The 15,039-nt window shown below is 44.0% G+C and overlaps 3 protein-coding genes across 6 annotated transcripts; 1 reads left to right on the top strand and 2 right to left on the bottom strand.

Moving 5' to 3' along the window:
* Positions 1–495: 495 nt before the first annotated feature.
* On the bottom strand, positions 496–3,114 carry LOC6613394. Its single transcript, XM_002037832.2, has 2 exons — positions 1,478–3,114; positions 496–1,421 (listed from the first exon to the last, which is right to left on the bottom strand). The coding sequence occupies exons 1-2, from the start codon at positions 1,766–1,768 to the stop codon at positions 663–665; spliced, it is 1,050 nt and encodes a 349-aa protein (XP_002037868.1). The 5' UTR covers positions 1,769–3,114; the 3' UTR covers positions 496–662.
* Positions 3,115–6,027: 2,913 nt separating this feature from the next.
* On the bottom strand, positions 6,028–8,384 carry LOC6613393 (serine/threonine-protein kinase RIO3). The gene is made up of 3 exons (XM_002037831.2): positions 8,112–8,384; positions 7,360–8,053; positions 6,028–7,308 (listed from the first exon to the last, which is right to left on the bottom strand). The coding sequence occupies exons 2-3, from the start codon at positions 8,050–8,052 to the stop codon at positions 6,190–6,192; spliced, it is 1,812 nt and encodes a 603-aa protein (XP_002037867.1). The 5' UTR covers position 8,053; positions 8,112–8,384; the 3' UTR covers positions 6,028–6,189.
* Positions 8,385–8,642: 258 nt separating this feature from the next.
* On the top strand, positions 8,643–14,648 carry LOC6613392 (chorion transcription factor Cf2). Of its 4 annotated transcripts, none has more exons than XM_032727864.1 (4): positions 8,643–8,809; positions 9,202–10,479; positions 11,217–11,395; positions 12,367–14,648. In XM_032727864.1, exons 2-4 carry the CDS (start codon positions 9,308–9,310, stop codon positions 12,540–12,542), a joined length of 1,527 nt encoding a protein of 508 aa, XP_032583755.1. In that variant the 5' UTR covers positions 8,643–8,809; positions 9,202–9,307; the 3' UTR covers positions 12,543–14,648. The 4 variants fall into 4 exon arrangements, with proteins under 4 accessions (XP_032583755.1, XP_002037866.1, XP_032583754.1 ...); XM_002037830.2 differs by having other exon boundaries at positions 8,643–8,833; positions 11,217–11,311; XM_032727863.1 differs by having other exon boundaries at positions 8,643–8,833.
* Positions 14,649–15,039: the final 391 nt, after the last annotated feature.

Raw genomic sequence — 15,039 nt, 5'->3', positions numbered from 1 at the left:
TTGTTGCTGCAACTTCTGTTGTTGCTGTTATTAGCGTTGTTGTCGCTGCTGCTGCTCCTGTTACGTCTGCTGTGCTCGTTGTTGCTGTCGCTGCTGCTGCTGTTATTTCTGTTGTTATTTCTTTAGCGGATTCTGCTGACGTCTGTATTGCCCAGCAGCATTACCACCTTTGATGAGAATAGTTAGTTCGTAATTGAGTTTAATTCGAATAGCAATCTTATTTCCATGATTGGAGAAACCCAACCCAAAGGCACAGGACTTCTGAAGAGTCCTAAAGATCATCATTCCGTGGATTCGCACGCTTCCATTTCCAGCTGGGATCGGGTCAATTCGCAGTGGATAGTTGATACCCATTTGCCATGCGTAGCCAAAAGAGCTTATCAGCACACGATTCGGCACAAAAAACGGCTGCCAAAGCAGCGAAACGGTACGAAGTGCTCAATTTACGCGGCAATTTTGAAACATCAGTGCTTTTTGTTTTGACAGATTTTATTTTTTGATTAATAGCTTAAGATGCCAAGAGCAGATGAGTCTGCAAACATGATGAAATTCCATTGATTTTCGCATTCAGAGCATGTATTTGTGATATAAACTGTGATCTTTACAGAGCTTGAATATAGAATACTATATCTATGAAATAAATGGGTTGTGAAAGTACCGCATTAAATGGAGAATCGCGTCCAGCGTTCCACGAGACTGGGTCGCGGCGAGGCCCTGTACCGCTCGTCGAAGATGGGGCAGAACTTCTCCGGGAAGCGCTGCTGCAGGCAGCGGATGACGGTGCCTGTGAGATAGAATCGCGGTGGCCAGCGGCACTCGCACGGCGGGATGCAGGTGGAGCACTGCGCCTGCAAGGCGTTCCACTTGCTCATGGTGGTTTCCAGCATGGGCGGCAGGCACTCCAGTCGCCACGGCAGCCGCAGATCCCGTTCGGTCCAGTCGCAGTCGCACGGCGGAATGCAGGTCATGCACATGAGTTCCTCGGGTTCCATGTCCTCGGGTTCCTCCGGCGCCTTTGCCGCCTCCTCGCACTTGTACATCGTGGAGCGCGGTACCATGCCGATGAACTCCTTGTACTTGCGTTCCTGCTCGTGGCGCAGCCACAGGTACAGCAGATCCCAGTGATCCAGGTTGCGGGCCCGCTCCCGTAGGATCTGCATCCGTCGGTAGAGATCACTCCTGCGCACCTCGTCGTAGTTCATTCCGGTCTGCGTGTGGAACAGCAGGTACAGCTCGTTGGGCTTCTCGTCCGGCAGCGAGATGCTGGATGAGAACTTGGTCAGCTCGAAGTGGAAGAGCATCCGGATGCCATAGGATATGTGACGGATGTGATCGAAGTTCTTGATGTTCATCGCACACAGAGCGGAGGCGTCCAGGAGCAGCAGCTTGCGACCCGTGATCATGTTCACCCGAAAGGTGTTCTGAAATGAGCGAGGTGATCATCTTATGATCATCAAATCCATTGTGTATTACCCACCATGTACTGTGGATAACCGTAGCCATTGATCCAGCGCCTGATGTCCATGTCATCCCACTCGAAGATCGATGGCAATGGCAGCTTGTCCACCACAATGATGCTCAGCTCCACAAGGGAATCGGGTGTCGTCCTGAACTGTATGGGTATATCGTCCTTATCGTACTTGGGACAGCCCTTTAGGAACTCATTCCGTTGGAACTTGGTGGCTGCCATATCCGAACGGATCTTCGTCTTCTTTTTCACCTTCTGGTGGAGGAACTTGGTGTCCGCTATGCCATACAGATAGGGCATCTTGCATAAATTTAGCACACAATCTTTAGGTCTTTTACTGGATTGTTTGTTTTTTAAATATGGTATAACGAAAAACGTGAACTAGTATGATAGGTGCTGGAAAGCCTTTGGGATCTTTACTATGATATATTCTGACTTTCTTATAGAGTATCATATTATATTCTGGAGGTTTCCAGCTGACAATGCCGCTGTTGAAGGGCTTCGTATTACCAATTCGCCAGCACGTTTCGTGTGCGACGTTCGTTACGCAAAAAAGTCGTCGGAATCCGGAGAAATCTGGACGCGGCCAGACCAGGTAGATAGATATCCATACCCGCGTCGCAAACATCTGTCCCTCAATGAGCACATGACAAACGTGAGTTATGACCCAGGTAGATGGTAATAGATCGATTGTTTGGGATTGTTCTCGTTCGGGATTGGGTTGTTCCGACGCCTAACGGTGTTCGGTGTTCCTCCATGCTGGCCATGTGGTGATGGTGGTCGTTGTCAAAACATGGTCAAGGGTAAACGCCTCCAGTTCGGATACCTGACAGCGAATATGTTTGCGGTTTATTAATGAATATATGAGTATGAATATATATATATGCATATAGAAATCGCTTGGAACGCTGAATCATCGCCGATTCGTTGCGATCGTCTCACGTGACGGACATATCGGAGGTGGCTTTAATGGAAACACGTTTTTGGCCATTTCGGGGTACTGTAATGCCCCCCGCTCGTTCGGCAATCAAGCAAAAGCCCAATAAACCTCATCAGGTTCATTTGGACGAACGAAGATTCGTTTTTTATTTTAAACATTTCGACACTAAGCACGGTTTCCTAGAATTTAATGGATTTGGGCGTCGCGATGGGCGAGGGCGTAGTTGGCGACGGAGTGGGCGTGGCCGTGTGTCTGCCTGGCTTATAATTTACTGGGATCGTCGTGGTGTCGTTCCAGGGGAAGTTATGGTAATTATACTCCAATTGCTCGGCTAACCAATTAATGGGTCCATGTTCATGCGTACAGTGAGCACTCTATGAAGGGGAACGACTTAATAATTTGCTTGCACTCATTTAAGCTGACTCTTCACATACCTAGAAGTATGCAACAATTTTTCTTACAGATTATTTCTGTAATTAATATTAACTACTGAATATTTAAGCTTATTCAAAATACGGGAGTGCATTAAACACAGGTTTAACAACCCTATGACGAACACAAAGTAAGATTTACGACTGCAAATTTGCAAATAAACGCAGGTCATTAAATGAATATCTCCCGTTTTACTAGCATTTTTCGCAAAATAAATGACAATTCATTTGTAAACTTTTAGACACACATTGCGTACCTTTTTGTCTACTGTACCTGGAGGCCACTGAACTGGCATCTTAGAGCACAGAAGATTTCACTTTCGCTGAAGTCGGCGATTATATGGCTTGGTGGAGGAAGGGAGGGGGGAAACGGGGGGCGTGTGGATGCGCCACCATGGAAAATGAAAATGATATGACCATGTAAGGACGGTTACTGCGGACGACAATGGAATGGTGGCTACAATAAATTAAGGGTCCTATTTTTGTAGCTAACTTGAATTACATGCCCGCGTTCCTCGCCAGCAACTAGTTTACTAGTTAACAACTTAGACCTAAAATAGAAGACGCCGCCGTCAAAGTGACCAACTGTCCAAGTGCCCAAGTGTCCAAGTCGAGCAGCGGAAGAGCAGAGGAGGCGATTTACGTGACTTGGCCAACTTGCAATGGTGCACCTGGAAAAATCTGTGAGTAAGTGCAGTGGGTAATTAATCCATTTTAAATTTAATAGATGAGATTGTATACATTATTACCGAGCTTAAGTTAGTTAAATTAATGCTTAAAATACTTAATACTACTTGGAATACTTTTAGAATATGCCCAACTCCCTTACGTATTGATTTCTTCGAGTGTAGCTCCAACATGAAAATTAATAATGCAAATAAATTGTTAACTTTAAACGCGCAAATTCCAGTCTGCGCACATCCCGTGTATGCGAAAGTATGTGTTTGTGTGTGTGTGAGAGAGCTGGTGGGGAGTGCTGAAAACGGGAAGGGGGGGTCTGGGACCACTTGAGGTCAGTTCGATCACGATTGCGTCGGCGTCGGCGTCGGCAGAGGCAGCGACTGCGACGGAGATGGCGACTGCGGCCTCAAGATCACGACGAGCCTCCTTCGAAGTTTTCGGTCTCCTCCTCTCTTCCTCTTCGCACTGTCAAGTGGCGTGTGTGTGTGTGTGTGTGTGTGTGAGTGACTGCCTACACCTGAAGAAAATGCTGCCAGCAACATAAGGAATCACATGTTAGACTCATTTTTCAAAACATTTTCTAGTTTCGAAAGTAGTTTTTCTGCAGCACTTTTAATATTTATAAATAATATTAATATAAAAACGAGTTGCCTACGTTTTTCTCTGTGATCCTAATTAATTTCTTGCCTAGTTCAACCCACTTTTCCACCCGAGGAGGAGCGTGGACTGGACACTGATGTTTGGAATCCGAGCTGGAGCGCCTGATTACATGCCCGGCACATTTTAATTGATGATCCAAACGCAATGTCTGAGTTTATAGACTTGTTTGGTATTTTTCGCTTTCCTTCATTGGCCATTTTTTTTTTTTGCACACTTCTTTCTGCCTGCCTTTATGATTATTGCTTTGACTTGTTATTCGTGCTTTTTTCGTTGCCCCACAATGAAAGCTGGTTTTCAAGTGCTCCTTTTTCGAAATTTCGAAATTCCCCGAAATTCGTATAATTTCTTAGAAATCTTTGTACAAGATAACTTGAAAGATCTTTGCTGACGCATAGAGATGTATTGCAAGTTAATTATATTTCAATAATAAAAGCATAAAGTTGAAAGAATGCTGTGGGAACTATTTATATACTAAAGTTTTGCTTTAAAAATTTTTGAGGTCTAAAACATTTTTACAGTGTTTATTATTTTTCGATTTCAAATGCGAATGACACATTTATTTCGCCACATGATTTCGTTTTATTGGGGATAAGTATATACATTTGAACATACATATTATGTATATTTTATACAGCACTGTGTTGGCAGCTCCAACTCGTGTTTTTGGTGCGTCTATTTTCAACCTCCATCCCCACGCCACTTGGCTCCCCTTCGGTCCCCCCCTCCTCCTTTAGACGTTCTGCATCACCATCACGCGAAGTCGGGCCCCCAAATGGCGTCTATGTGTGGGGCGGCGACTTACATATAGCCACAGATATACGTATGTATATTCCTCATATATGTCTGGTTGTGGTGCTGTAGCACTCGTATCACAATTTCAAGAGACGCTAATAGAAGGCGATTTGTTCAGAGATCTGCTGTTGCCAACGTCAAGTGGTCTGCGCTCAATCAGAAATCAAAAATAAATAATATTTTCCACTTGCAAGCGCGGCAAATAAACAACAAATAATAGATGGGATGCACTGCAGCGTGTGCTGATGATCGAAAGAAAGTTCCATTTTGATTGACGGCTGCACAACAACAGCGAATGCGAATCAATTGAAATTGAACTTAAATTGCAGATGCTGTGGCGGAAACGGAAATTCGCATCTAACGGTTTTCGCTTTGAAAGCCAAAATGCAGCCCTGTTTTTGGAGCCTCTAACTTTAACAAAAAGAGTATTCAAAGAAATATAGTACTGATTGCAACTATTATTTCATCAAAACAAAGACACACTTGTGCGAAATATATATTGTTTTTAAAAATTCCTAACCAAAGCAGACTTTGAATCGCTAGCTATACTGAACGCAACGGAATCATTCACCATATACATATATGTATACGCACTGAACTGCTCACAACTGGATTCTGACGTCACACTTGAACTACAATATTTTGCAAAGTCCATTTTCGCAAACGCATCCAGACTATTCTCGTACAGATAGATGTACTAGTTCCGTCAGATCGACAGTCCAGAATCGTGTGCAATGGGGTTGGGTATTTTTATACGTAATCATCTGATCGGAGATTCGATTGAACCGACAAATCTCCCAATTAATGGGGAAAACTGCGCACCAAATGAGTTCAATTGTCGGGTTAGCTGATTCGGAAGATGGGCGTGTGGCCATTGAAGCCTGACATTTGCATTAATCTTCATTGATTAATAACGATTCAAGATCAAAGCCATTAGGAGAAATATCCGTAGCAACATGAGTGCAACAAATGCAAATTGGAGCGCACTACAAAAAAAAAGAGTTGAAGGTTACACAAACAATATCTTAAATAAATTCTAAAATACAAAGCAAAGGTTTCCATGGGTGGAAAACAGAACAATTTATTCCTTTTTTTAGGGATTTTTTATAGTCAAGTTGCTTGACTACAAGCATCATAACTTTTGCTATGGAATCTCTGTGGCCAAACTCTTAATATCAATTAAAAACTAAACTAAATGAGTCCACACTTTAGAAGTTTCAATGGTTGGCAGTTTTGTTAATCTTTTCCTTGTCGTCACTATCGTTCTCGTTGTCATCGGTCTCTTGATCCTTATCCGTGTCGGTTTTGTTATCGTTATTATCCTGCGCTTGCTGCAGAGCCTTTTGAGCCGCGCGATCTTGCTGAGATTTTTCCCAGGCCAGCTCAAAGGGATACTCCAAGGGTTTCAGTTCGTCGGGGCACTCCTCCTGGTTCGGAGCAGTGGCTTGGCAAATGGAAGCGCCACGCGTATGTATCTGCTCCAGCTGTGCGGCGGTGTGGACCTCGGAATTGAGACCCGTAATAAACTCGAACAACTGCTCCTTGGTGTAAATGTTGGGCAGGCCGCGTCGTTCAAAGAAGTTAACAATGTTGCCGCAATCCCGCATCAGGAACTCCAGGGCACTAGGATGCTTCGGTTCGACACTCTGAGCCACATCAATAAACCAGCATTTGCCCTCGAACCAGAGTATGTTATATTCGCTCATATCAGCATGCACCAGCTTCGCCTCATTGTACAACTTGTGCATCGCGGCCACAATCTCTTCGTAGGCGCAGCTCAGCTCCGCATCGCTCAGGCGGGCATCCTTTAACTTGGGCGCAGCGTTGTGATTGTCACCGATGAACCGCATTACCAGCACGTGCTTCTTCAGCACAACCACGTCTGGAACGTTTAAACCGATGGCTTGCATCCTCATCAGATTATGCATCTCCTTCTCTGCCCACATATTGATGATCACCCGGTGGTTTTGCTTGCTAAAGCGATCCTTGAACCGGTAGTCATCCTTGATATATCTATCACGCTGCTTGAACTCGTTGAGCGTGGTTTTAAAGATTTTGATGGCACACTCCCGGGGCAGAAGCTGCGGCGGAACGAGCACACCACTCTGGTGACCATGCTCGTTGCTGCCCGTATAGTTCGCATCAGAGTTGGCATGCAAGATGACCGCCTCCTTGCCCGTGGATATGATGCCGTTGATCTGCTCTAGTATTTGGTTGTTGATCAGCTTGTACAGAAGCAAACGTGTGGCCGCATCCAATCCCATCTCCGCGGTGGCCACTTTCTCGTGTTTGTCGGACCGACCTCGTCGAGAATGGGCTCTTAGTTGGTTGAACACCTGAAAGGTACGTTTAAGTCTTGGTGTCTTCTAAAACTGACCGCTTCTAACCTTATTGGAGAGCTTCATGTCGAAACCGGCAGCATCGCCGGTGGGAAACTCCGGCGGAAAGGACATCACGCGCTGGGCATTACGCACGGCGCACAACTGCGGATCGTGCTTTGTTATCATCTCGCCCTCCTTGTTAACTTTAAAGCCGCAGCGTGGTATGGAGTCAAGCTGCCGTTCATTGTCCTCGAATCGATCCCAGTCGTGCTTCAGTTGCTCCAATTCATCCTCCTCGTAGTCATCTTCGGCGGTGTCGTGCAAGAACTCGGCATCGCCATCGCGTAGGAACTTGTTGAGGGTAACAGTGACCTTGGACTGCTTGTTTTGCTGCCGCTCGATGCGACGCAATTCCTCATTGTACTCGTGATCGAACTGGGACTGCAACAGCTGGGCGATTACAGCATCGCTGTCTTCAGGCAGCTGAATGTCGTCAGGTAGGTTTCCTTCGTCGTTGAGAAGCGCAGAGTAATCCTCCCATTCCTCCGCATCACTTTGCTTACTCAGAGCACTGGGCGCTGGAGGGGATGAGGCCTGCGCCCCCCAAACGGGTGCTATCTGCTCGTCCGGTCTTTTCAGATTCTCCGTGTGGCGCTGCAGCTCCTTGTCGTGCAACTTGTGGGCATATTGCTCCGACATTATGTCCGCCAGATTCACCTGCTGCACAGGCTCGCTGGTCTTAACCCATGGTGACGACATTCTGCACAATGGAAAGAGAGTCAATATACATCGCAATTTGGTGCTGTGATTCCACAAACCTATTGGAACTTGGATTGAGAAAATCGACTTCTATATCGGTGGTAATTGTGGCAGTTTACAAACAAGCCTCTGTCCAAATCCTGACCAGCGACGGGTTGCAGGTGGACTTTGATGTGTCCGCGGTGGAGGACAAGTGAAAGTTGTGGCACTACAGATGCCCAATATAATGGGGAGCCAATTGCACCCTTGTTGCAATAATATTTCTATGGTATTTCACCAAACAATGCTTTTTCCAATTGTTGTGAAATTATCAGCTAATGAAAGTATCGAGATATCGCAGAACGATAGACCCCGATAGTTTTGGAAATAGAAGAACTCCTTATATCGAAAGCTTTGCTTACAATTTTTGTAACGTTAATTAAATTTATATTATACTTTAATTTGCATACTCTGAAAACGTTATAATTGTCATATTTTAGGAAAAGGCAGCAAAATATATCGTTATCAAAAGCGTTGCCACATCGTCGGTTCTAGAGCGATGTTGCCATCGTAGTTTCGATGCCAGTAATCGATACTTTTTGTTGTAGTTGTACATTTTTCGCCAAAAATAATAATAAAAGTGAAAAATTTTTTTTGTTAATATACGTTTATTTGTTGTACAAAGGAGAAAATGTTATTAAACTGATTGGCCGCCCCAGCATTTTCGTGACCCCCGCTCCAAATACAACAAAATCAAACGGCCGCCAGCAACAACAAGGTGCAGTAAATATTCAGTGCGCTGGTAAGAAAGATGGAAACAAAACGAGAGACCGAAAAAGCAATCAAAATAGAATTCCGAATTTAGAATATGACAGACTGAAAAAAATTTTCAATTCGAACGCATTGCCGCTGCTGCTGCTCGCTCCTCTTCTTCTTCATCTCCTCCTCCTTCTTCCTCTTCTTCGCCAGCCGCTGTGGGGGGACATTGGGGGTCAAATGCAGAAGATCGGGACTGAAGATTTCGTGAATTTGTGATTTCCGAATTCGTTCCTGCTAATTTGCGACTGCCAGACTCAAAGAACACACACACACACACCAGCACACACCCACACGCTTGCACATACATTCGCTTGTGGCCGCCTGTAATTATGATTTTTATTACTCCTGCAGCGCCTATCGCCTTCTTTAACCGCCAATCGCTCCTGCTCCTGCTCCTGCCCACTAACCAAGTCAAACCAAAAGAAGCGATTACTCTCCAAGCGCCAGCGGAAGTGAAATGATAAAGTCCACCACGAATCCACAGGAACAGCGTCTGCCACGCCCCGAGGATCAGTCGCCAGCGCCGCCGCCGCCCCCCTCCTCAGCCACCACCTCCACCGCCGCCCCAGCCACGCCCACGCACCAAGTGGCCACAGTGATAGCCAACATGGACACCCTGAAGACCGCCTTTCTGCCCAATCTCAGCATGGACCCCAATGTGCACGTGTCGCCGCACTATTGTCCCATGTGTCACCAGCAGTTCGAGCGGCCGCAGCACGTCGCCGATCACATGCAGCTGTGCCACGGGATCACGCTGAACGCCCAGGGAGCCATCGCCACGCTGGACGGTGGCCATCCGCAGGCACAGCAGCACCCGCACCCCAAGCTCACCCACCCCTGCTTCAATTGTGATGAAAAGTTTGGCAATGCCGTCGATCTGGACGAACACCATCGGCTGGCCCATCAGACGTCCGCCTTCCTGGCCCGCTGCCTCATATGCAGCATCTATGGCATCCACTCGGCCACCCAGCAGCCCAACGAGTACAAATGCACGCAGTGCGGCTCCATTTGCACCACCGCCATGCTGGCTGCCGGACAGCAGGGCTTTATGGAACAGCAGGAGGCGGCGGTGACGCCCGACGATCAGCTGCCGGCGATGGCGCCCCGTGATATGAGACTGACGCCCGAGGAGCAGCACCACCAGCAGCAACTGCAGGCGGAGCACCACCATCAACAACAGCACCAACAACAACAGCAGCAGCAGCAGGAACTGCTGGAGCAGCAGCAGCGTGAAATGCAGGAGCAGGCGCAACAGCAGCAGGTGCACCATCATCAGCAGGATCAGGATCTCGCCGGCGACCAGGTGTCGCTGAAGGTGCCACCACTCACCGTCAAGCTAAACAAGAACGCCAACGGTGGCGCCATTGTGGCCCATCCGCAGGTCATTATCAAGGAGGAGCCACTCAGCCTGAGCGACAGTGGTGATGTTGTCAACTCTGTGCCCGTCTATGCCATACAAGCCAATCCCGGTGTACCCGCTCCGGCCAGTTCAGGTGTGCTAGTCGGCACGCAAACGGTGCCCGCCGATCTGGCGCACAAGATCCGGCACAAATGTCCGGATTGTCCAAAGACCTTCAAGACGCCCGGCACGCTGGCCATGCACCGCAAGATACACACAGGCGAAGCAGAGTAAATCCATTTTATATGCATCTTACTGACTGGGTATTCCGGCAATGGTAGCTAATGGACAGCCACTTTAAGCGCTCTAGTCGAGTAACTGGCATTTGATGATCTTATAGATATTTTAATGATAGTAGAATCAATTAAATTGCACAACCAACGTTAGAAGTGATGGGATATTGTCATGCAAAGAAGAATTTATAAAATATTGGCAGATATAGTATAGACCGCGGTGTAATCTCAACAAGATTAAGTGTCTTTGCATCCAGGGAAGCTTTCAGTTGCAATGCTTTAAGATAAGAATGCTTCCTAGCTCATTGCCGGAGTACACGTTATTCATTCCAAGGTCTTGCCCGCTCCAGCTCAAAGGGACTCCCTCAAAGGGACTCCCTTTGCGTCTGGGGCGGCGTGATCGCCGAGTTAACCCCAATAATCTTACCATATATATCTTATTGTATATATATATATTATTTTTGATTTCCTTCGGGCCAGCTGGGCGCATGGGCGCGCCCTCGAAGCTCTGGGACGAGGCCCATGCGTTCGTGTGTCGTTTGTTTTGCAACTTATTTTTAAATCGAGTGTTACTAATAATATAATTTAAATTTCTTTCTTTTCTCCCGCGCCCACTCTCTCTCTCTCTCTCTCTGTATCTTTCTCCTCTCCGTTTCTGCGCGGTATTTTGTGAATATGAATATGAATAATTGTTAACTCTCGAATCTCCACTCTCCGAACCGCAACTCCGACAGCGCCACGCCCAAAGAACGCCCCTACACGTGCTCCTACTGCGGCAAGTCCTTCACTCAATCGAATACACTAAAACAGCACACTCGCATACATACAGGTGAGAAACCATTTAGATGTGGCTATTGTGGCAGGGCGTTCACTGTTAAGGATTACCTGAACAAACATTTAACGACTCACACGGGTGAGAAGCAATATTTTTCAAATCAATTCAGTCAGTCAATCAGCTCTCAATCAACTCAACCAATCAATCGACTTTTCAATCAACCAATCAATCGATCAGTAAATTGTCACCTCAGCGTGATGAGAAAAAAAAAACAGCAATACTCAAAAAAGAGAAACCTCTGTATGCAAGTCCATTTCCATGCCATACACAAACTCGCTCAATCTCTATCAATCAATCTCAATCAATCCGTACCAATATCAATCTCTCACCTCTGCCAGTCGTCCTGCCGAAGCTCGATCATCAGACTTGAGCCGCCGCAGCGCCTGCGCAGAAAACCACGCCGAAAAAGGCGGCAAAAATCCCCAACCCAATGGCCAATTAAATGAATAATATAACCTTCCGATTATGTGTGCTTCTATATTAAGATCTTTCATCTTGATTGCATTGCAAAAGCTTAATTTTAGATTATAATCAAGCGTCTAGTTCGAGTTTCTATTCGATTTCCAGCAAGTGGCATTCGGGGCCTTGAATTTTTGCCGTCTTCGATTAGCGACAAATAACGAATCGTATGAGTCACAGTTTACATACCCTCACAGAACGAGAAAATATGAAATGATCACCAACTATTTTTGAGCAAGCTTTCTGTGAGGGCAGCCAAGCAATATGATAATCCAAATCCGTATCGCCCGCCGCCTCATCTCATTACGTAATAATATGTCTCGAATGCATTTTAACAACACCAACCAAATATATATACACATTTAATATATAATCTATATATATATAGTTTGATTACGTGCAAACCCTATTTGATATGCATACATATCTACTCTACCCACACATCCACCACTCTCAGTCAATCAATCAATCAAAACAATCAATCAAACCTTTGGTACTGCACGCACCAAGCAAACTGGCTGAGCGCTAGCGACATGTGCTAACCGAGTATCCCAACTTTCTCCGTTTCGCCAATCGTGGCTGTTTTGCAGGAGAGAAGCCGTTCCACTGCGGTTACTGCGAGAAGTCCTTCAGCGTGAAGGACTATCTGACCAAGCACATACGGACGCACACCGGCGAGAAGCCGTATACCTGTCCGTACTGCGACAAGCGCTTCACGCAGCGGAGCGCCCTCACTGTGCACACGACTAAGCTGCATCCGCTCTAGGGAAGGCCGGGCGGTGGCCGCCAGATACCCGTTCCTGCCCCAGCCGCTCCTCCTCCTCATCCTCCAAATCCTTCTGGTCATGGTGCGCCGCCGCCGTTGTCCGCCGACACGGATACAGATCCCAAGAAGCCATCTGCGGCGGCTGCGGCATCGGCTTAGGACGAACTGCAGCGGAAACGGGATGAGCAACCCAAAAATGAAAGACCATTTCAAAGACGAGACACACTCACGTAGACGGGAGTTATGCAACTGCAGCGGATGCAACGACTGCAACCAACGACTGGCAAATCTCTTCGCAGTGCTGCTAGATTAAATTACTAAATTAGATACATACCTTCATTTCGGTTAACACAGAAGCAGATGCAGAAACAGAGTTGTACTAAATTAGCATACAGTTCGTAGAATGTTTAAGTTATTGCAATCGATTTTTGATTCTTATTACTATTTGGTTATGTAGATGTTTTGCAATTTTATTTTTATACACCTATGTATATCGTATATAATATTTTGTTATTCTATGAGATTTTATATGGTGACATAGCGCCAACTCACTTACGCGCGGAGCTATACAGACACACACACACACACCCAAAACTACACACAACACACATCTATTATTTATAAAGAGAGAGAAATTATTTTTACTTATATACTTTGTGGCAATATTATTTTTATTACTTCCTGAAATTGTAAATGTTACTGAAAGCAGCAAAACAAAAAAAAGGTAAACTCATGTCTACGCGCAAAACTTAAATTATTTTTATAAATTATACATATATTTTATTCGAACTCAAAACAACACAAAATTATTTATTCTACGTAAAAAACGTTTTTCAAAATTTCGACTCGTAGCGGAAATGGCGAAGGACCAATACGAAATTTAGTCATTTCTCAATTATTTGCACGCGAGCAGGATCTCGTTTGTTTTGGCTTTAAAAATTTATTTACTTTTAATTAACTAAATGATCTAATCATTTTAGCTTGTTTTTATTGATGAATGTTAACCATTGTTTATTTTTTAAATTATTTAAGTTGAAAGCGCTGCTTTTGTTTGTTAAACTAAACTAAACTTAACAGTGAGATTGTATAAAACTATAAAAAAAAAGGAAAAACGAAAAACATAACTAAGAAATTAATTTTACAAAATTTGCATTTTTTAACGCAAGACAAAAAGTATTTAAGGCAAATTGAAATGAGAAATCTACGCTAAACGCAACACAGCTTTATGCGCCAAACTAGAAGATTAAACAAATTTAACATAACGATCTACACAATTGATACTTTTGATAAAAAGAAAGCTTCAAGTTGTTTTTGTAATATATATAAATATGGATTGATCATTTTTACGAATACTTAAACGCGTTTTTTAAACCAGCAAATGATAACTTGCAAGAGTTGTACGTACTAAAACCGACTAAAACTTAAACTAAAACTGTAGCAAAACCAAAACCATGTACATTTTTATAACATAGTGTTATATAATTATAAAGTATGCATATATATAAACCTGTATCTAATATTAATGCATAATACACTCAAACAAATTGTCTACCTAATGGCACATAGCACAGCAACAAACGATGCGCAGCGCATGTAAAACCAAAATAAATTCTAAGTACTAAACTATTGTAATTCTTTAAGTTTTAAATAAACCGAGAAGAGTTGACGATCAAAAGCAAACAGCAAAACGCTAATGCAGCAAAAAAAACGCCTAACTAACCGCAACACTGAGAAAAACCAATTAACTCTGCTGTAAGTGATTACCAATGAATGAGTCATGTTGAATGCGATACGTACTAAATAGCGACTAACTATTAGTATTAGATCTTAGCCACGAATCCAAAAACGAAGCCAGACAACAGACACACAGAAACAGAGAAACAGAGAAACAGAAACACGAACATGAGCAAGTGAGTAATTAGAAATAAAATTGTAAAATTTATTATTATTAAATATATAAATAGATATTACGATTATAAATGTATGTACGTGCAATCTAAATTTACGTGACAAAATCTAGCAAATATTCGAGCAATATTTCAATTAAAACTATATGAAAAGGAATTATATATATAAAAAATAAAGTCCAACCATGTAGAAAGATTATATATACAAACCGAACAGGCTCTTTTATATATATCCTATATAGGTGGTCTGTCCCGAAAGTAAAGGACACGTTTGATGATTTAGTTCAGTTTATTTAGGTTTTGTTTTCCATTTTAATTACAATGAACGAATATTATGAACACTATCACACTTTCAAAATGTATTCGGTTTCTTTTCCAATCGTTTTAGTTTTTGTAGTTTCCTTTGCGCTGAGCCACTAATTTAGTTTTTCTCTCGTTTTTGTTTTATTGTAATGCTGATTACACTCATATATATATGTATATATATTTATATATAATATAAGTTAGTTATATGTTTATGTATATGCCATAAATATTTTTTATATACACACACTTTTGATCAAACGCAACCAAAATTTGGTCTTACTTTT

This window comes from Drosophila sechellia, chromosome 2L (assembly GCF_004382195.2).
Source record: "Drosophila sechellia strain sech25 chromosome 2L, ASM438219v1, whole genome shotgun sequence".
In the NCBI taxonomy this organism is placed as follows: domain Eukaryota; kingdom Metazoa; phylum Arthropoda; class Insecta; order Diptera; family Drosophilidae; genus Drosophila; species Drosophila sechellia.
Note: the sequence above shows the minus strand (reverse complement) of the source record. Positions and strands in the feature narration are given on the sequence as shown.